The 22,133-nt window shown below is 53.7% G+C and overlaps 1 protein-coding gene across 1 annotated transcript in view; it reads left to right on the forward strand.

Moving 5' to 3' along the window:
* The first annotated feature begins 2,090 nt into the window (after nt 1–2,090).
* TRIM29 (tripartite motif containing 29) overlaps nt 2,091–22,133 on the forward strand; it is a 28,816-nt gene continuing 8,773 nt past the window's right edge. The window contains exons 1-6 of the mRNA XM_009187493.3: nt 2,091–4,479; nt 13,203–13,298; nt 14,111–14,344; nt 15,933–16,131; nt 18,774–18,875; nt 21,078–21,170. Coding sequence (XP_009185757.1) covers nt 3,676–4,479; nt 13,203–13,298; nt 14,111–14,344; nt 15,933–16,131; nt 18,774–18,875; nt 21,078–21,170 — 1,528 coding nt within the window. The 5' untranslated portion in view covers nt 2,091–3,675. The remainder of the gene's footprint in view (nt 4,480–13,202; nt 13,299–14,110; nt 14,345–15,932; nt 16,132–18,773; nt 18,876–21,077; nt 21,171–22,133) is intronic.

Genomic DNA, 22,133 nt, shown 5'->3' on the forward strand with positions numbered 1-22,133 from the left:
CTGGAGAGGGGCAGGACCCCAGCAGATGGGGTTGCCTGTAGTCAGGTCCTGAGCGAGGGCCTGGGGAGCTTTGGGAGCGATCATCTTCCTGTGAGGTGTGCTGTACCCATCCAGACCTCAGTGCTTCAGGGGTGGGAATCTTCTTCTTTGGTTCAGCTCCAGGAGGGATGTTGGGGTGGTGGGACAAGGGCTTGGGGACCGGCCCTGAAGGGACAATTGTTTGCTTCTTTTCAGCTCCTGGCTTCTGGGATCTCCAGGAGACTCTACCTTCTGCTATGTATTTGGGTAGAGCAGTCCCTCAAGGGAGGAGAGGCCCTGCACCCTGGCCTAGGAGAACCAAAAGACCAGTCAGCCAACACCCACTGAGAATTCAGCTGAATAAATATCTGCTGAGTCAAGTCAACACTTGACTCTGTCTCTGTGTAGCCAGGGAGGCCACTTATGTGCATGGAAAACGAGCCATGCTCATCCTGGTTGGAGAGACAGGCCTCTCTCAGCACATGCTGGTTCCTCCCTCCTCTGAGCAACTCAAGGCCCTCACACATATTTCTCTCATTCACTGTTCATGCCAAATTCAAGTGATTTGCTTACTGATCTCTTCTCCCACTAAACTATGAACTCCCCAGGGGCATGATCTGGGACTCCTTCTTGTCCGTATGATCAGTCCCTTGCCTAACCCTGGCCCATGGTAGGATGCTCAATAAGTATGTGTGAATGAATGAATAATTAACAACACCAGGTGGGCTGAGCTAAATGCTTCCTGAGTAGGACAGACAGGGATGGATAGATGTTACAGGGGTTGAATAGGGGCAGTGGTGACTGGGCTTGGGTTAGAGAAAGCCTCCTGGAAGAGAAATTCGCCTCATCTTTCCTTTGCCTTGAATCTCTTGAACCTGTTCCCCTGCCATCCTCCAGCATCCATCTTTCTATCCTCCGTCTTATAAGATGTCTTCCACTTTGATCATCCACTAGTCCTCCAGCGATGCATTGGAGCAGGCTCACACTGGCTCGGGAGAGCTGACTGTGTGCATCTCTTTCCAGTGCTCTTCACACTGGTAGCTTGAGACTGACTAGGGTGAAATTTTCAAATGCTACAAACCAGTGCTTTTTTGCCTGAAAGAGTCCATTCCTAAACTTTTATCAGCACACCCTTGCAATCCACCCACTCACCTAGTTACTGCCTATCTGAGATCTCCTTCCTTCCTTACTCTTCCCTTCTCTTTCCTCTCTCCTTCCCATGTATCATCCTTTCTCTCTCCTTCCCTTCTTTTTTAAATTCTTTGACACAATTCTTCAACTATGTGTCCATCCATCCATTTTCTTATTCATATTCATCTACCTTTTACTTATTTCATTCACCCATCCATCTACCCATCCATCCATTCATCCATTTGTTCATCATCCAACCACCCACTTATCCATTATCTACACATCTTATCCATCTGTTCATTTATTTCCCCATTCATATTCATCTAGCTTTAACTTCCATCCATCCGTCCATCCATCCGTCTGTCCATTCATGCACCCACAAATATTATCTGAACATCTACTCTGTGTCAGCCTATTCCTAAGGCTCAGAATCTTTCCCCAGATGTCTGGAAGATGGGTGCATGAACTCTAAGAACTAGCAGAGGCCCTCCAGGGTGCCCCCAGGCTCATCCAGCATTGATGTTGAACTGTAACCAGAACCAGATGACTTTCCTCTTCTGTTTCTTCGTGTTCTCTCTGTTCTTTTCTCCTCACCGCCTGTTCTCTCCAGGTTAGGGAAACACTATCAGGGAAAGTGGGAGGGATATGTCCCAATCCAGTAGGCCAGGACAGGACTTGCCTCTCTCCTTCTCCCTCCATATCTCAGGCAAGAGCCCAGAGAAATTGGGCTTGGCATTTTGAGAAGGTGTTCCCCTCCCCAGAAGGCCCAATGAGCTCTAAGCCAATTCACCAGTGAGTTCAAACAAGAGGGGGCTCCTTTGGGGCCCACAGACAGAGACCTCAGGCAAGAGGAGAATCCCCGTCATGAAGCCAGGACTCCCCACGCCAACACCACCCCACATACATTCTCTCAGAACTGAACTGCTTTGTGAGCTGAGCTTATTTCTGCCCTTGCTCCCAGGGACTGTTTTTGCAAAGGATTAGCTGCTCAGCCTGGTGAGGCAAAGGGGCGGGGGGCTTCCTAGCTTGACCTGGATTGGAGGGGAAGGAAGGGAAACCCACTCTCCTCCACACAGCCCAGAACCTGCCATGCCAGCCTCACCTACTGTCTGCTCTGCCCTGCCCAGCCTGGCCTTGGAGAGGCACAGCCCTTTCCTTGGGGGTTTGGAGGCTTCCCAGGACCAGGCCAGTGGGTTAGAGCCCAGAAGTGACTGTGGGGCATGTTCCACAAGAGCTGAGGGTCCCTGGTGTTCTGCAGGGGTTACGGAGAGGAGGGGATGAAGTTTGTTTTTCTCATTTTTCTTCCTGAGGTCTGTATTTATATGATAGTCATATTTGAACAGGTGACTTCTGAGATTATCTGAATCCCACACTTTGCTGGCCTCTTTTTGGAGGGCATTGCCTGTGGCCTGACCCAGAGAGGATGGGCAGATGTTTTCTGAGTCACACAGCAGACCAAGTGTGGAGACAGGTGAGAGTCAAGTGTTTGGGCTCTGAGGACCCAACCACCTGGCTTGGCATTGCTTGGATTCCCCTCATTGTTGTGCCTCGGTCCTTTGAATCCACACAGGGTCTGACCTGCTCTGATAGCAATAACCTAAAGTCTATATGTATCTTGTTAGGGTCATTGGGAGAGGACAGACTCTCAGAAGCCATCTTCCGGTGAGATATTCAGGTGACTCCATGACCCCTCAGCTGAAGAAGGGGCTTTGGCTTCTAAAAGGCTTAGGGTTCAAATCTCAGCTCTGCCACTTGACTTAGGCCAGTGAGTTATCTTCTTAAAGGCCCAGTTTTCTCATCTATTAAAAGGGGGTACTTGAACAGGTTTTAGGGAAGCTCGAATGAGCTTGTATATATGCAATACCTAGAAAAGTGCCTGGAGGTTGGCGAGTAGGGTTCAATAATCAGCAGCCAAATCAAACGGAACCCATCCTTCCCCCTTAAGGTGAAAAGCAGCGTTACAGTCCCAGGGTGGACAATCTTTCCTCTGAAACTCAGGCCCGCAAATTACAAGGCTATTTGACTTGTGTGACCCAGTTAACAGCCCTGTGTCCCTTAGGCTTCTGCAGACACCTCACCTTCTGCCCCAGGGGCCTCTGGGTGCAGTGAAGCCTGCCCACCTGTGAAGACAGAGACTCCCGGCTCCCTGGATGAGAAGCAAGTGCGTCAGAGGGAAGCAGCCCAACTGGTTGCTGAGTTGTAGAAAATAATTAAGCTGGGGGAGAAAAAAACACTTCTTTTAAAAATCAGGTTAGGGATGAATGTGTAGGGCGTGGTTCCTGTGTAATTATCTGCTCTGCTGGCTGCGGGGCTGCCTGCTTCTCCCGGCCCGCTGTGTCAGGCTTGCGCCTGTTGCTCCTCCCCTCCTCCCACTCCTCCTCCTCCGCCTACTCCCCCTCCTCCTCCTCACAGGTGTGTCTCTAGGCCCTGTGGCTGCCTGCCCCACTCCCTGCCGAGACGCCAGCCAGAAAGGCCACCTATCCTGAACCCCAGCGAGCCTGAAACAGATCAGCCAAGCACCCTGAGATGGAAGCTGCAGATGCCTCCAGGAGCAACGGGTCGAGCCCAGAAGCCAGGGATGCCCGGAGCCCGTCGGGCCCCAATGGCAGCCTGGAGAATGGCACCAAGGCTGACGGCAAGGATGCCAAGACCACCAACGGGCACGGCGGGGAGGCAGCTGAGGGCAAGAGCCTGGGCAGTGCCCTGAAGCCAGGGGAAGGGAGGAGCGCCCTGTTCGCGGGCAATGAGTGGCGGCGACCCATCATCCAGTTTGTCGAGTCCGGGGAGGACAAGAACTCCAACTACTTCAGCATGGACTCTATGGAAGGCAAGAGGTCGCCGTACGCAGGGCTCCAGCTGGGGGCTGCCAAGAAGCCACCCGTTACCTTTGCCGAAAAGGGCGAGCTGCGCAAGTCCATTTTCTCAGAGTCCCGGAAGCCCGCGGTGTCCATCATGGAGCCCGGGGAGACCCGGCGGAACAGCTACCCCCGGGCCGACACGGGCCTTTTTTCACGGTCCAAGTCCGGCTCCGAGGAGGTGCTGTGCGACTCCTGCATCGGCAACAAGCAGAAGGCGGTCAAGTCCTGCCTGGTGTGCCAGGCCTCCTTCTGCGAGCTGCACCTCAAGCCCCACCTGGAGGGCGCCGCCTTCCGAGACCACCAGCTGCTCGAGCCCATCCGGGACTTTGAGGCCCGCAAGTGTCCCGTGCATGGCAAGACGATGGAGCTCTTTTGCCAGACTGACCAGACCTGCATCTGCTACCTTTGCATGTTCCAAGAGCACAAGAATCATAGCACCGTGACGGTGGAGGAGGCCAAGGCCGAGAAGGAGGTAAATGCTGGGGCCCCTCCTGCTCCTCCAGGCCTGTCCTCTCTCACCCCACCCCTCCGACCTTCATCTTCTCCACTGGAGCTTCCTCGGGTTTGGGGCTTACGTTTCTGCTGTCCTTGGCTCTTTTAGAAAACATTTCTTTCCCCTCATACCCCGTGTCCCCCCAATCCCACCTAGGGATCAGAGGTGGCTCCCCAATCCCCTAATGTCTCAGGAGACCGGGACATTTTCTAGATGAGCAGATGGAGACTCAGAAAAGACTGGGGGCCTGACCAAAGTCATAGGATAAATTCAAGTCAGGTCACAGAGTATGACCAAATGGCACAGAACTCACTCCTGGGCGCTGTGCCTGGCTGGGGTGCTTCTTTCTTCTCCTCCTTCTCCTTCTCCTCCTTCTCCTCCTCCTCCTCATCCTCCCCCTCCCCCTCCCCCTCCCCTTCCCCCTCCTCCCTTCTCCCGTCTCCCTTCTTCCTTCTTCCTTCCTTCTTTCTTCCTTCTTCTTTCTTCTTTCTTTTTTTTTGATTTGAAGAAGAGATAATTCCTCTAATCTGAGTGGGTCTGGCCCCTGGGGAATGGGTTGTGGGTGAGGAAAGATACTAGAAGAGAGAAGTTTGGGGTCCACTGAAATGTTCTTTCTTTTGTCTTTGTAGTTTTTATTTGTGGTACAGTGGCTGCTTGTTCTAGCTGATCCCCAGCTGGTCTCTTGACTTCCTCCACAGCCTCCTTTATCCTTCTCTCAGCTGGGCCCTGTGTTTTGCATGTGTAGTTGTGTGTAGACACACCTATTCCTGCAGGCGGACACTGTTGGGGAAGTTTGGAGTTTGTGTGTGGATGGCGTGTACATGTACAGCTAGTCCCTGACTTAGGATGGTTTGATTTATGATGGTGTGAAAGTGCTATGCTTTCAGTACAGTATTCCATAAAATTCAACACTTTATTACAAAATAGGCGTTGTAGTAGAAGATTTTGCCAAACTGTTGGCTAATGTAAGTGTTCTGAACAAGTTTAAGGCAAGCTAGGTTAAGCTATGATGCTTGGTAGGCTAGGTGTATTAAAAGCATTTTTGACCTATCACATTTTCAACTTACAATGGATTTATTGGTAAATAACCTCATCACAAGTTGAGGAGCATCTGTATATGTGTTTATTTTATGTGCACGTGGGTGTTTTTGTGCCTTTGTGGATGTTTGCATGTATTTGTATATGTGATACGTAAGTGTGTTTGCATGAGTTCTATGTGCCTGTGCCTGTACTTCTATGGGGAGGAGCAGAGGCAAGTGCAGGCCTGTGGATGTAGCATACCTGGGGAAGGTGATTTGGGCAAAGGGCCCAGCTGTGGCCACTGCCCTTTGCCCCACAGATGTGGGGTTCACTCTTCCCTAAGGTACACAGCTTCCTGCTGTAGGTGGCCTTCCTGGGGCAAACCTTCCTGACCTCCAAAGCAGCGAACTCCACTTTCCTGAAGAGCTTCTGCACGTCTCAGATCTGGACAGCACAGGATTCCTCCTTGCCCAGGCTTCCTGACCAGGAGGAGCTGGTTGATTACTCTCTCCTTTCATCTCTCACTCACACCCCTGGACAGAAGGGGCTGAGGTAGGGAGGGGAATGTACTCACAGATCCCTTCCAGAAGCCTTGTTTGGCCCAGGAAGATGTTTCCAGCTTCCCCCATCTTCCGACCCCAGTGTGGCCCCAGGCTTCATACTGAGAGATATAGATGGGACAGGGGCCATGAAAGTCATTCTAGGGAGCTTACTTGGGAGGTTAGACAGAATAAGAGGCAATCATCCTCATCACAGCAACAGAGAAATTGCAGAGCCCCAGACAAGGTTTTAGGAAATGTGACTGAGTTCCAGTCCCAGTTTTTGCCTCTAACTAACTGTAAGACTGTGAATAAGTCCTTTCCATTCTCAGTCTCAGTTTCCCAAGGGGTAAGGCTAGATTGTTGGTTTTCAAATTACCCCACAGAGCCATAGCATTCATAGTAATGTCTTTGAGGCCTCAGGATGAGGAGGGGGCAAAGAGGTGTCAAGAAGGTGGAGGGTTCAGATTCCCACCTCGACTACAAGCAAAATATTGATCATCTTCTGTGTAGGATTTGGCCTCAAATTTGGACTGAACCAAGGATATCTCTGCTTAAGCCTGGGTACCCCTGGAAGAGGTGGTTCTGGTGGGCAGGAAGGTCTTGGGCAGCCCCGTCTGGATGTGCCAGGAGCTCAGAGTTCAGAGTTCAGGTTCCGGTATGGGGGCCGCCGAGGGACTCACAGTTCTTTTCTGAGGGAGGGCTCATGATGTAGGTCGGGAGGCAGGGCTCATACACACAGACAGGACTGGGGAGCACCCACCAGTTACGCAGAGTGGCTATCAGTCAACATCAAGTTGCAGTGGACAGAATGCCAGGCCAACAGAGTATTCCCTCACCTTGCAAATAGGGACACAGGCATAGAGGAAGGAAGGGGCCTGTCCAAGGTCCTTGTTTGAGGAGGAAGCCCCCTAAGCCCTTTTCCAGTGTTTGAGAATGCCTCAGGGAAGGGGCCCCAAGGGGATGGGATTGGGATATGTGTGCTTTGGGAGAAAATGCCTGGTCCCCTAAAGTGACCGTCATGGTGGGAGCTTCAGGTAGCCTGTGCGTTTGTGTGCACATGCATGTGCACCTGCAGCATAGGGCTAGGCAGGGAGAAGTGGAGCCAGGCAGCCAGGAGACTGAGCTGGGCATCCCAGCTGTCTCAGCCTGGCTCTGCTGGAATGTCAGAGGTGGGGGACATTGGCACAGAGCAAGTTTAGTGGGTAGATGGGCCAAAGTGAATGAGCATGCCAGTCCTGGCATCCTTTTGAGGCATCTCCTGCAGACCCAAACATCAGCCCACACATAGCTGTTTGCAAGCAGCCTTGTTCAGAACCTGTTCTGCAGGCCAGTGGTGAAGGCCCAGGTGACATAGCCTCAGACCTGCCTTGGTTGGTTGTGTGAGGCTAAGATGACACCCAGGGCTGTGGGTGCCTGTCTCCTGGGCCTCAGCTCTGAGCAGAGTCTCTGTTAGAAAAAGATCACTTGGTGCGACAATATGACAGCACCTTCCTCTAGTGGTCCCTGGGTCAGCATGTTTCCAGTTCCACCCTGAATGTCACAATAGGTCCCATACATGTCCTCCTGTCTTCCCCTCTGCCACTGGACACTTCCCAGGCTAGGTTAGGTGGGTGGGATTGAAATGTACACATACATCCCTGTCTGTGTCTCATGGTCTTCCTTCTGCCTATCTCAAGCTTCAGCAGGCCAGGATGTTAAGACCTCCTGGGTGGCTGGCTGGCTGCTCTTGGGTGGCCTTGCCCTGACATGGGTCTGGCCTGCTCTGGGGTGGCAGCACGACGAGGCATGTGTAGAGGTCACTCAGCCAGGAGCATTGCTTTGGAGAGGCTCAGCCTCATGCCTCCTCCACTCTCTCAACCCCACCATTTGGTTCAGTTCAGTTCTCTCACCATATCATGGCTTTGTTTCTCATCTCGTTGCCCAATTCTTCCACAAAAGTTGAGCCACTGGTTGCTGGGCATGGGAAGCCACGGGTCCTTGTGTTTCTGAGCAGCATTGGTCTGCCCAGGAAAGCTCTTTGGGATTCGGGAAGGGGAGCTGGGCTAAAGGCCAGGGTGCCCTGGAGGGGCTGGGCCCACTTTCCCTGGAGACTTTGGTGACTTTGGGGGAGAGTGCTTGCTCTGGGACGGGGTGGGTGAGAAAGGAGGCAGGGTGACCTCTCTGGGTGCTAAGGGGGAAACAACAAAATAAAAGAGGCTTGGAGACAGGAAGCAGGGAAGCAAAGTGACAGGCAGGCAGGAGACAATCCAGTGTCTATGGCACACACCTGAGTGCCAGTGCCTGGCCCAGCATGTCCTACCTGTAGATGAAGAAACAAGCTCAAAGTCGTCAAGAGACTTACACAAGTTACAGCACTCAAGATTGGCAGAGCTGGGATTCCTCTCTGCTATTTTAAGCCTTTTTGTTCCTGTAGGATCGGAAGGGTCTTCTTGAGATCACTGAGTCCAGTGGCCAGCAATCCCCAGACCACAATCAGCTGGTGCATTGTTGAAACAAAAATTCCCAGTCCTTACCCAAGGAGGTGTTTTAAAGGTCTCCCTAGAGAATTCTAATATGTAGCTGGGTTGGGAATCGGAGATCTAGTCCAATTTCACCACAAGGAAACCAAGGCTCAGGCAGGGGAGGTTCCCACTATGCCTGTGTCCCCATCTGCAAGGTGAAGGAGACCGAGGGGGCTGCTAACAGTCTGTGGGCCTGGCATTCCGTCCTCTTCCCCACTGTTGACCTGGAGACGGCCAGGGTGATACCTTCCTTGCCCCGTCTCACCCCTCCCCTGACCTGAGGCTGTGAGGAAGCAAAAGGAACAGTAAATCCCAGTTAAGCAGACTAACTGATCCCAGGCTGTTTGACGTCCGGGTGGAAATGGGGAAATCTATCCAGCATTTCAGATTCTTATCCAGATAATTACCATTTGTCTGGGAGTACAAATCTGGCAATTAACTGGCTCATTTGGCAAATGTCACAGCCGACAGGCCTTGTAGCGAATTCAGGCCAGGGGAAGATCATGGCCAGTCCTCTCCTCCCTGGAGGCAGTGCAGGTTCACCTATCCAGGTGGGTGCTCAGGTGTGTCTCCACCTGAAGACCACATCCAGGTTGAGGCGCTGCTAGCTGCTGCACCACCTGTCTGCTCTCAGGAAAGCCTCTGCTCACCCAAGGCTGAAGGATTTCAAGGCTGGGTGGCCCATGCAAGGCCCGATCCTGGCATCAGAGAGCAAGAGGCAACCAGACAGGTGTGGGAGAAGGGAACAAAGGAGTCATTTAGGGACAGGTCTGGGCAGGGAGGAATGAAGCGGAGAGTAGGAAGTCAGGAGGGAGGCGTGGGCAGGGTGAGACTGTGGGGATCAGAGGCCCTGTCAGCCATCAGGGCCTTTAACCACTTTCTGAAGGAAGAGGGAGAGAGGGAGAGAGAAAGCTGGGGCCTCAGGATGATGGGGAGGGTGTGGGGAGGGAATTGGGAGGGAAGCGGGGGCAAGAGGAAAGACGTGGAACTGCTAAAGTGGGCCATCTGCGAGGTGAAGGGAGCATGCGGGGGGCTTAGGTCAGCAGGAGTGAAGGGGAAGGACAATGCCACAGAAGGCCCACAGGACAGCCCGGTGCCACCACCTCTAGATGCGCCTCTTAAGGCACAGAATAGGATCTGAGCCCTATTGTTGCAGCTTGGCCTTACCACTTTCCACCTGTGAGAACTCAGGCAAGCTGTGTAATCTTTCTAGGCCTCAGTTTTCACACCTGTGAAATGGGGCGGGGAGGGGAGGGATGATGCCACTTACCTCCACAGGAGGCTTTTGCTGGTTAAAGGAGAAAAGTCCTGGCACATAGTAGATGCTCAGTAATCAACACTCCCTTCCTTCCCTCTACTAGTGTTGAAGGAGAGCCCAGCATCTTTTAAACCTTCCCATGTTATATTACTTCCTATACAGGAAAAATTGCCAAGAGCTGAACAGACACGAGGTGCATCCCTAGGTCTCACCCCAAATGCTCCTCCCCTGACAGGGTAGGACTCATCCCGGAGGTGATAAAGGAGTGTTCTAGCAGCACAGAGTTCCCAGTCCAAGGGAACTCCAAGAACCCGCTGTGTCCTGCCAGTCTGGTCTTGGAAGACATGCTGTGGGAACAAGGCCCCTTCCCAGCCTGTGTCCAACTTCTTCAGTGCCCCAAAGAAATAGAAGGCCAAGTCTCTCCTCCACCCTGACCGACTCTTCCACCCACAGCTGCAGACAGTCTCCCCTTCTGACCCTGCCCTCACAGGTTTCCACATCATCTGCCAACACCTCTGGCTCTGCTCTCCACCCCTCGGTGCTCAGCTAGCCCTGTTGCCCTCTTCCCTGGCTCCCTTACACAGGATGGACTCTGGGGGGACTGGCATCACCCTGCCCTTGGCCTAGACACTTCTTTGTTCTAATCCCCATTGAATTCTGCATCCCTGAACTCTGTCTCCTTCATCTGTCTTGGCCAGTGAATCCATGCTCACCTGGGGAGACTTTTCTTCCTCTGCAGCCCCAACCATGCAGCCCTCACCTTCTCTGGTCAGACCTTCTTCCACTTGCAGGTGGTTAGTCCACCCTCATCCCCTTTTTTCCTCCTTCATTTCTGCCAGTGTGCTCTAATCTTCCATTATCCATGAGCTATGCTTCCGTCTTGCATTCAGCCCAGTGTCTTGACCTCGCCAGCCTCTCTGCACTCCCTGCTGTTCACTCTGTGTCTGGACAGTGTACACATTCCATCTGGATCCCAATCCAACAGCATACACTGTCCTCACCACTGAACACTACCAACACCTCACCTGATCACACCTGCCGCGCTCCTCACTTGCCAATGCCGGGCCCACCTGCCCACCACGCTGCACACACTGCTGCGAGCATGGTGTGAGTGAATGCACCTGGCCTGGCCCCTGGTTCATGGAAGGTGCCCACACAACAGTGACGATGGGGACCATTGCTCAGACGGTGCTCACGCTGTGCCAGATGCTTTCTGGGAGCTTCACTCCCAATCCCAGGGCATTCCACAGCTTCCCTGGGAGGCAGGTCCTCTTCCTGCCCACCATGGACCAGACAAGGCTACTGAGGCACAGAGAAGCTAGGCAACTTTCAGAGGCACTTGCTGTCCTGTGCTCCCGGTGAGCTCCCTCTGAGCCCACCATTGCTCATTTCATGGAAGGGCTGCCTATCCCCTATTTGAGACAGGACTTTTACGAGCGCTGGGCCCTGGCCTGTGGTGGGAGGGATTGTGCTTTTGTTCTCTGTTTTCCTTTCCATCAGACCTTGTTCTGGGGGTGGAAGGTGGGGTGAGGAACCCAGGTGCCAACTCCTCCATCGCTGAGCTGGGTCAGGAGGTTGGGGGCCTCCAGCTGTTCCCCGACCTCGGGCTTCACTCAGGAGTTCTCCAGGGTGAGAAAGGTGCCTGGGATAGAACCCCAGTCTTGGTTCTCTTGGACTCTTCCTCACAGCTCAGATCTGCTTGCCAGCTCCAGCCTCCTCGGAGGCCTTTGAGGCCATGGGATCTGCCAGCCTGTGTTTCCTGGACTCTTGGGCTCTGCATCCTCAGAGAGTGTGACGGTCTAGTTTCTGCCCTTACAGTGGGCCTCCTTTCTGTTTTCCACTCTGTCACCATCTTATTTAGTGACTGCTGGCTTCTCTCCAGCCTTTTTTCCAGAGATAGGGCCACATCTCCATCCTCATCTCCTTAGGTCCTCTTTTCCATCTCTGGTAATGGTATTTTCCATGCTATGGCATTTCCAGCCCATTGCTGGTGGGGCAAATGCTACTGAGAACAACTCTGAATCTCCCTGCCTGGAGAGCCCAGGAATGTGGTGGTGGGGGCGGGGAGGACAGGGATTCAAGGACTGTCTGGAAAGCTCTGCGGCTCTTGCCCGATGCCTTCCCCACCCTCTGGGCACCTTTTCCAAGAAGGCCAGGGAAACTCTGTCTGCCATCGGATCCACTTCCCTGGGTGCCTGCAGCAGGTCCGCTGTTAGCCCTCCCTTGGCCTGGTGGGGCGTTCAGAAGTTGTGCCGTGTGGTGATGCACGTGTCCAGGTGCTCATGACTCCTGGCTGCTGGAACTCACATTCCTAGAGGTTTGTGGCTTCCTCACCTTGACTATTCTTTTGGGCTCCTCAAGGAGATGACCAGAGAAAGGGGTGGGACTCTGCATTCAAAACCCAGTGGTAGTGGGGAAATCTGGAGCAATCCAAGGCTCCCTTGGATGCTTTGTTCTGTCAGGTGGAGATCATTCACCTATTGTCCATGCTGAAAGGGGCTTTGAGAGTCCTACAGGGCAGCCCAGCAGAACAGAGGCTTGGCTGGATGGGACTGGCCTTAGCTTCATGCCTCTCCTTTTGTCTCTATTGTGGCCGCTTTTCAGAGAAGGGCACTTCCCCAAATGGAAGGTGAATATGGGAGTGAAAGCTAATGTCCCAGCACACTACTGATACAACCTCTTCCTAAACCACTCCAGACCCCAACAGTCTGTGTCCTCTTCCTGAGCAGGAGTCCCTACAACCCCTTCTTCCACTCTACACTGCCTTCCTCTCTAGCCTTCTCCTTCCCCAGAGCCCCTGGGTAAAAGTCCCTGTCTTGCCAAAACTGAAGAATGCCTTCCCTTTCCCATAAACAGGTTTTTATAGCTGTGCCTGCCCAGACGGAGTCCACGCCAGAGGCAACCCTGGCTGCTGCTTGCAACACAGCCCTACGTCATGCCATAGAAACGCTGCACACTGTTACTGCCATGAGACACTCCCTGGGCTGGGCTGAGCTGGGCTGGGTCCCCTTCCTTTCTCTTCCCAGTGTCTGCAGGTCCACTGAAAGGGGCAAGCACCCTGTAAATGAGTTCCCTCTTGCTCATGCTGGGTGGAGGAGACAAGCAGAGGTTTAGCCCTTAAAAAGACAAGGCTAGAATGTCCAGCCCTAGTGGCCTGAGAATATAGCAAGATGGTATTTAACTTACTGCTAGATCCTTGGCGACTGGCATGGTGCCTGGCATATCCGAGGTCCTGATGAATGTTTGCTGAATGAAGAGCTGAATAGATGAGTGATGAGCCCTGGCTGTGAGTGTGCCCCCTGGGTGGACCCTCTCCCTTGTTCCCTGGTTCTCTTCCATCTCCTCCCACTGACTTCTCCAATCCTGGCTCTCTCTCTGCAGACAGAGCTGTCACTGCAAAAGGAGCAGCTGCAGCTCAAGATCATTGAGATTGAGGATGAAGCTGAGAAGTGGCAGAAGGAGAAGGACCGCATCAAGGTGAGCGCCCCCAAGCTCACCTTGCTGCTCCCTTACCCCACCAGGCCTGCCTGCAAAGAGGCAGGCCTTGGCTCCCATTTGAGTCTCAGGCACACATAGACATCCCACATGTGTTTCTTCTGGCTTCTCCCACGTCCTCTGACATTCTCACTGACTGCCCTTCTCAGTCTGAGCCAGGCACTCAGGTGGGATCCTGTCTGTGACCTAATACCCATTTCATATTATCCCAGCAAGTAAAGACCCCAGTGTGTCTTCCGATGTTCTCCAATGTCTGTTCTGCCCACCAGACTCCCCAGCCACCAAATGCACACCATTTCTTCTCTACTTATGCCATTGTGGCTAAATATGTGTCTGCCGTGGTTTGGATAATTGCAAACTACAATCTGAAATCACTGCCTGCTTGACCCTGACTACATACACAGCTGGCATACACATTAATTTTCTGAATACACATTTCTACATATACATTCATTTTCTGAAGGGTGTTTGGTTCTGGTTAGAGTTTCAGGGAGCATATTGTGACCCATGGGAGAACTTTGGGGCCCACAGGGAATGATGGCTCACATCAACCCACCAAGAGGAAGGAGCCACGGTAGGAATGTGGGCTGTGAACAAACCTGGCTATCTCTATCAGTAGGTGGCATCCCTCAGTGATGCCTTTGAATGAGATTCTTGGCTAAACAGACTTGCCAGGTTAGGGCAGTGGGAATGCCCTGACCCTGTGCTGGAAACCTAAAGACATACCCAACTAGGGAGATTTCTTTCCCTAACTAAAGCCCTGCCTAATCCCTTCCCTGACTTTGGACCTCTAGAGCTTCACCACCAATGAGAAGGCCATCCTGGAGCAGAACTTCCGGGACCTGGTGCGGGACCTGGAGAAGCAAAAGGAGGAAGTGAGGGCTGCGCTGGAGCAGCGGGAGCAGGATGCTGTGGACCAAGTGAAGGTGATCGTGGATGCTCTGGATGAGAGGGCCAAGGTGCTGAATGAAGACAAGCAGACCCGGGAGCAGCTGCATAGCATCAGCGACTCTGTGTTGTTTCTTCAGGTAACAAGCCACTCCTCTGTCACTCAAGCCCTCAATTTCCCCGTGCACTTTTCGAGACCCCCCTCCATCATCCATCCATCCACCTATCCACTTATCTACCTATTCATCTATCCATTCATTCACCATCCAATCATCCAACCATCCATCCATTCATCCATCTATCCAAGCGCCATTCTCTCTGTTTAATTTTTTAATCCAATCCATTTCTCTACCTACTCTCAAGATGGCACACAAATATCACCTTTTATGAACTTCAGTTGATATGTGCTAGCAGTGCCGTAGGCTCGGTAGGAAAGAGTTCTGAGATCAGTGAATCGGGTAGAGGGGCAGTGGTGTAGGAGTGCTGCCTATTTGTTATCTTGGATCTAGTCCATTTGTCTATTCATCCATTCATCCTTCCATCTGCTAGAGTGTTTTGGATACTACTGCATGCCCAGTACTCTATTAGGTGCTGTGGCGAATAGAGAAGTACAAGACATGGTTTCTGCCCCCAAGCAACTGCAATCCAGCTGGGAAGATAAGACATGTACAATTAGAGAACAATATAGAAAAGTGTGTAATTAAATGATAAAGCATATGGCTCAGGAGATAAGTGCCTGTAGAAGCTCAGAGAAGGGCAGGCGGGCTAGAGGAAGCTAAGACAGCTTTGTGGAGGAGGTGGAGTTTCAACTGGGTCTTGGAGGCCGGTTAGGATTTGAGAGGGAGGACAGAGTCTTCGGTGAGGAGGGAGGGAAATGAGAAGTGCAAAGGCAGCACTGAGCATGGCATGTAAAGGTAGAAATACCACTGTGGGCCGGGCGTGGTGGCTCACATCTGTAATCCCAGCACTTTGGGAGGGCAAGGCGGGCGGATCACCTGAGATCAGGAGTTCGAGACCAGCCTGGCCAACATGATGAAACCCATCTCTACTACAAAAAACAAAAACAAAAACAAATTAGCCAGGCATGGTGGACTCACCTGTAATCCCAGCTACTCAGGAGGCTGAGGCAGGAGAATTGCCTGAACTCGAAAGATGGAGGTTGCAGTGAGCCAAGATCGTGCCACTGCAGTCCAGCCTAGGCGAGAGAGTGAGGCTTCGGAAAGAAAGAAAGAAAGAGAGAGAGAAAGAAAGAAAGAGAAAGAAGGAAGGAAGGAAGGAGGAAAAAGAAGGAAGGAAGGAAGGAAGGAGAAGGGAGGGAGGGAGGGAGGGAGGAAGGGAGGAAGGGAGGAAAGAAAGAAACAAAGAAAGAAATACCACCGTGGCTGACCCTGAATACCATAGTCATTCCTTGCATTTCTTTAGTGCATTCACTCCCAGTCTTCACAGCTTGTGTCCCTCTCACAAACCCTATGAGGTAAACAGATGCACCCGCTTTAGCGGTGGGAGTCGTGGAGTCACACATCTGAATGCCAGTGCCATCAGGGCTGTTAGCATCCAGTGAGTTTTAGCTGAACCTTTTCACCTTACAGAAGAAACAAACATCCAGTGAGGAAGAGTGGGGCTTGCAGCACTGAGATCCCCAGCTGCACTGTGAGAGCCCCTGGCAGAGAAGAGTCCTCATAGCTCATGAAGACCCAGGCAGTTAATGGTTTTTTCCTTTCTTGGTAGGAATTTGGTGCATTGATGAGCAATTACTCTCTCCCCCCACCCCTGCCCACCTATCATGTCCTGCTGGAGGGGGAGGGCCTGGGACAGTCGCTAGGCAACTTCAAGGACGACCTGCTCAATGTATGCATGCGCCACGTTGAGAAGATGTGCAAGGCGGACCTGAGCCGTAACTTCATTGAGAGGAACCACATGGAGAATGGTAGGTCCCCTCTCGTGGCTGGGCCCCAAGGCCATGGACCTTTCTGTCCCAAATCAATTCCTGCTGCCTGACATGGGCTGGCGTCCGGTGAGCTTATTCTTATTGTTCCTACCCACCCATCCACCCTTCCTCAGGCTGTATGGACTAGGATACAGGGATTCTAACCCTCCCCCTCCTTTGAACTTGCTGCCAAAGTTATGCAGCTATAGCAAGAGGCCTCCAGAGCAGGGACATCCTGGGCACTGGCTGCACAAATGCCTCCTCTCTGTGGGTTGTCCATCAAACTCATAGACTGGTTTTGTTCAGATCTACATCTAATTGCCGGGCCCCGCCCAGCAGCTGTGTGGATCCTGCCCCTGGTATGGGCCAGACTCCAAACTGGTGGCTTTGCAGACTGTAGCAGACGTGACCTAGAACTGCAGCCATGCCTGGAGGGAGGACTTGCCTGTCATCATGGCCATGCTGCGCAGTGCTGAGCCCAGAGGCTGGACTTGGCCTGGTGGGCTGGGCTGGGGATGGTGGGACAGTGTCTCTGTGACTCACCAGCTCCCCTGAAGTCAGCTCTTCTTCTGAGTCACGCTGTCCCCTCAGAGGTCAACTGAATCATCTCACAGAAAACCTCTGAACCTGAGAAACAACATTGTTAAGTCCTTTTCCACCCAGTCCCTTTAGGGCCTGAAGCCTGGGCACTTTCCCCAAGGCCCCACCCGATGTCCCAGGTGTTGCACGGGGCCTTGAGAGTACAGCCTTATTAATGAATGCTAGACGTGAATACCCCAAAGGAAAGGACCCCTGATTGCTCTCCAGACACAGCATATGATTCTTTGGGGGAGGAGAAGGAGATGAGGGGGATAGGAGTGTGCGGAAGGGTTGGGGTTCAGGAGGCCATTTGTGCACCTTGGTGATGGCAGTGTCACAGTGTCCCTGTGAAATGTGGGGGACATTCAGTCACACCCAAGGACAGATAAGCCATTTCAGCAAGACAATCATTTGGCTTCAAACGGCACTCAGATCCCGAAATCCTCCTTCTAATGACAATAGTGATGATGCTAATGGTGATGGTGACAGCTGACAATGATTGAGTGCTCGCTGAATGCTGGGCATTTCGCTGAGCTCCTCATGCACATTACCTTATTTTCCCTGCGGGGTGTACTGCATTTTACAGGTGAGAAGGCTGAGCCTCAGAGACGCATCCTTTCATAGGGCGCACAGCTCGGTAGGGGGTACGGCGGGGTTGAACACTCTGCTATTCAGTCTCCCGTGCCCTCTCATCTGAGAAGCTGCAGCTGCCGGTGGCTGCAACAGTGGGGTTGAGGAGTGTGATAATCATCAGCCCTGGGGTACAAACCCGGCAGGGGAGCCCCTCCGGTGAGGTCTGGCCAGGCCTGGGGGGATGGCCTAGACTGGGGTGGAGTGAGCCTTGCAGAAACTGTTCAGCCTCCTGACGGCTCAATGTCCCATTTCTAGGTCACAATGCTGGCCCTGTACAGGTGTGGCCCTGCGTCCTGTATGAGGTGTGTGGCGAGGTGGCAAGCAGAAGCAGGGATAGGCACTGCTGATTCAGTGGCCCACACCTGTGCCTGGGGCCGTGGGGGCGGATCCTCTGCCCCTATGTTGTTTTTTTGTGTGGCTGCTGTGTAGATGCTGGGAGTGTGTCTGCTCTAGGAGGTGGTGGCCGGTGAGTCAGACAGTGGAGTGACCATCCACTCCTCCCTGATGCCAGCCTGCCCACCAGACCAGGAACTCGTCCACACCTCAAAGGCCCCTGTGCTAGGAGACACCAGGCCACTTCATCCTGGGTTCTGTGGGGCACAGGGCTGGGCTAACACCTAGAAGGGCGTTTGTTTATTCTTTGAGTATCTACTGTGCACCAGAGCACAGACAGGTGCAGGTGATGAAGATGAAGAACGAGGCTCTCAGCCACATTCCTCCTCTTGCTCAGGAGAGAGAGAGAGGGAAGGACAGGGAAAGTAGAACACGGGGAAGTTGCAAGAGAAAGGAATGGACTGGGTGTGGCTGAGGGAAATCAAGCGTCGAGCAGCAGATCTGTTTGAGTTGGGGGTTAGGGGGTCTGCAGGTGAGTGGCCCCCGCCATAGCAGCTCACTCCACTGCCTGAATACCTGGGCCATGGAGGCCAATACTGAGACCTCGTCCCCTCACCTTAGGCTGCCAGCAGTGGCTGGGACTGAACCCGGAAGTAGAGGGCCAGGGCTCAATCCCCAACTCTGCCCTTATTGCCATGTGACGTTGGGCAAGCTGCTTCTCTTACTTCCTGAGTCTCAATTTCCTTATCTGTCTCAGGGGGATGTAACCACAGTTGATGTATGGATCAAATAAGAAATGGGCATTGAAGCACCTTGTAAAGGTGAAGTGCTCGGAAGTGCTGTGCACACGATCTTATTCACAAGGGCTCCGTCCGAGAGGGTGGGTGGCTCTTTGCAGACACCCTCTCCACCAAGAACTCAGGAACCGAGCAAATGCCGGTCAGGGCGTCATATTCTCGGAGGCTGCGGAAACTTGGCTCTCCCTGGGACATAGGGGGTGGGCTATGGGGTGACTCATCTGAGCCCCCAAAGTCCCCAGTGGGCTGCCTCCTCCTTCCCACCTGGTTCCTCTGCTGACCCGACCCTCTCCTTCCTAGGTGGTGACCATCGCTACGTGAACAACTACACGAACAGCTTCGGGGGTGAGTGGAGTGCACCGGACACCATGAAGAGATACTCCATGTACCTGACACCCAAAGGTAAGAGGGAGCCCTCTCACCTTAGACCCAGCGTCTCTCCTGCTGCCCAGGGGACCCGCAAAGTCCATGCAGTGACTCTTAGCCAGGTTCCTTCTGGGTGGGGGTGATGGTATGTCCAGTTTGCGTGGGAAAGTCCTGGCATCTGCACGTTGTCCTGATGTGATTATGAACAGCGTCTGCGTTAGCTCTCAGAAGCATCCTGGTTCGAACGAGAAGTTACCTGGTGCCACCTCCTCAGAGGCAATCCTCCTCGGCCACACAGGCAGCCCCTCTGCCCTCCTTGCCCTCTCACTTCTAGCTCACACCTCTGCTTCTCTTTCTTTCCAGAGGTCTCCTGGGCTCCCTTCTGCCAGGCTGGTGCTGTGTTTTGCTTTGGCTCAGGTTTTGTAGGGGCTGAGCCCTCTGAGATGGCTGCCGACCCCAGGACCATTCTGCTCGCCTAGGCGGGGAGAGCAGTGCCTCTCCTTCTGAGTTTCCCGGCTCTGCACCCTGGCCCCCTTGGCCCTCCCTCCCAGGCCCTGGACAGTCCCAGCCTGCAAGGTGCTGGCCTAGCATAGACCAGTGCCTGCCTGTCCTTGTCCTGTGGCGGCCTCTCATTCTTGGGCACCAGCAACAAACCACAGAAATATCCGTTACATAAGGGCGGGTGCGCCGACCCTCGGACCATGAGAGTGTGTGCCTGTGCGGATGGGAGAGTGGGACTGGGGGAGGAGGGAGGCATGGGGAAGGCACAGGGGCTGGGGAGGGGGAAGCCTCCAGGAGCTAATCAGTAATTCACACATGTCTTACACACACACATACACACACACACACACACAGTGGGAGAGGCTTGGGGGATTTGGAGAGATGAGCTCAACAGAAAAGCACCTGTGCTGCCCCACCCAGTTTGAAAACAACCCCTGGGCTTCTTGGTTGTTGGGCTCTCCCTCCTCTGACATTCCTGGTGTGGGCCAGGCCCCAGCCAGCCAGCCTGCCTCCTCCCTGCCCAGGGTGCTGTGCCTTTGGGCAAGTTCTGGGAGAGGATAAGCTGTTCTAACCAGTCAGCCCCAGCACCCCTCTCCTTAGAAACCCCACCAGGCCTCACCCCAGCCCTGTCCCTCCTGTCTCTCCCTACCATCCATGGACCAGGCCCCGGGGTGTCATCGAGTGCCCTGATGGGCTCCTGTGGGTCTCTCCTGCTCTGTAGGAGACTGAGGGCCTGGTGTGAGCCTCCTGCAGGTGTAGGAGGGGGTGGAAGGAACACCAGCACCCACTATGATGCCACCCTGAGGGCTTAGGGCCTGGGGGATCTTGGGCAGGCTTCAGTACCCATATCTGAAGAGAGGGGAGGTTGTGCTCACATGCTGGGAGACTTCCCAGCTCTGTTGCTGTGAGTCAGTCTATGATGTCTGTGATGGAAGAAGTAGGTTCCCCCAGCATCCCTGCCCAAGCACTGTGGGTAGCCTGTGCCGAGGATGGGAGGGACAGGAAATCTGCCCTCTGGGAGCTCCCAGGCTCAGGGTGGAGGTGTGGGGAGGACACCAAGGAGTCACCAAGGAGATGAAAGAAACAAGGCCCCTAAAGGGACTGGGTCCTGAGTCTGGGAGGTCTGAGGTCAGTGGGATTGACAGTGGCTGTGACTCCTTCCCAGGAGGGGTGAGTTTCCGGGAACCTGTGCTCACTAGAGGGGCATGACTGCGATGGGCAGAGGGCATCAGGGACCACAGGCATAAAGGCTTACAGGAAGGACTGGCAGGACCAGAACTGGGGGTGTGGTGTTATCTGAGGGTCAGGTGGGGAGGAACAGAGGTAACAGAGGACCAGAATACACATGGGGAGCTCATTGTTTTCAGCTGGGTATCAGTGGGGGTATCAGTCCCCACTGCTTCCTCACAAGGCTGTTGTGAGAGCCCAGGTGTGCAGAAAGGAAAGCACTTGTGAAGTGAGGCTCTGATCTCCCACCGCTTCTGCCCCCGTGGTTGCCGTGGCCTCTCCAGGTTTATGCTGATGCTCTCCTCACGGTTACTAACAGAGCCCTTCTACTCTTCAAAAGCATGCCAATTTTGGTGATAAATTAGTTGATTGCCTTATGTCAGACCCGAAGGACCTCTCTCAGTGGTGGAATCCAGGTCCTGTGATGGGCACTTGGGCAACTTTTTGGGAGCAAGGAGTCCTGCATGAGACCGTTTTCTGCAATGACAGCCCCCTTCATCTGCTTCACAGGTGGGGCCCGGACATCATACCAGCCCTCATCTCCCGGCCGCTTCACCAAGGAGACCACCCAGAAGAATTTCAACAATCTCTATGGCACCAAAGGTAGGTGGTGGCTCAGCTTGAGGGTGCACAGGGTTCATGTGGGGCTGTGCAGGCAGGAGGGGCGTAGAGGTGGGGCCAGGGGGCACGGGGTTCAGACCCCAGTGTGAGATGAATGTGGGAAGCTGGGATGGGTGGGGGGCCCAGACACGGGTGGAGAGGGGTCCTACCTACCGAGCTTAAAGTGTGTGTGTGTGTGTGTGTGTGTGTATGTGTGCGTGTGTGTACATGCATGGGGGACACAGTTAGGCTGGAGGAAAAATAGCCAGGAATCTCGGCATCCCTGGAGATCCTTGAGTCCGTGTGCTCTTCTGATTCCTGAGGAAGGATTTGGGGAAAACTGGGGCTGAGCAGCCACCTTAGGCTTAAGTGTGGGGAAGCCCCCCAGCCAGTATGAGGGCACGAGGGCCCAAAGAGAATCTACTGATTTGCGTACTTCTGCAGTGAAAAGTTGTACAGTGGTTAGTTGTTAGCTTGGCTGTGACTGGAAAGGAAGGCATGGCAGGAAATGGGACTGGCCCTGGAGCTCCAGGAGGTAAGGTGAGTGAGCAGCACCTTAAGACCTAGATGAGATGAAATGGGGGTGGGGACGTGGCTTCCCTAGGGGGAGCTGCTAAGTTCAGGGTCTCCTTCTGCCCAGTGCTCCGAGGGGACCATTTGCTCAAGGGCAGGGCCATCCCACTCAATGAGACCTGGTTCTGGGAGCCCTTAGTTCTGTCCTGCGGGCTCCTGGTCACGTGCCAGCCATGCACGGGGAAGGAGGGGACTGGGTCAGCCCCCGCCCCAGACATAGCACTGGAGGACTCTTCTGTGAGGACAAGAGCCATGGAGACTGGAGGGTCAGGGGCACCACAGCAATGCCTGGGCCTCTACATCCAGGATTGGATTCACAGCCGTGACCAGTGGCACCCCCTCCTCCACATATGCAGTAGACCATGGGCACCTTGAGGACAGAGCTGTGTCTGT

Source organism: Papio anubis, chromosome 12 (genome assembly GCF_008728515.1).
Source record: "Papio anubis isolate 15944 chromosome 12, Panubis1.0, whole genome shotgun sequence".
Taxonomy (NCBI): domain Eukaryota; kingdom Metazoa; phylum Chordata; class Mammalia; order Primates; family Cercopithecidae; genus Papio; species Papio anubis.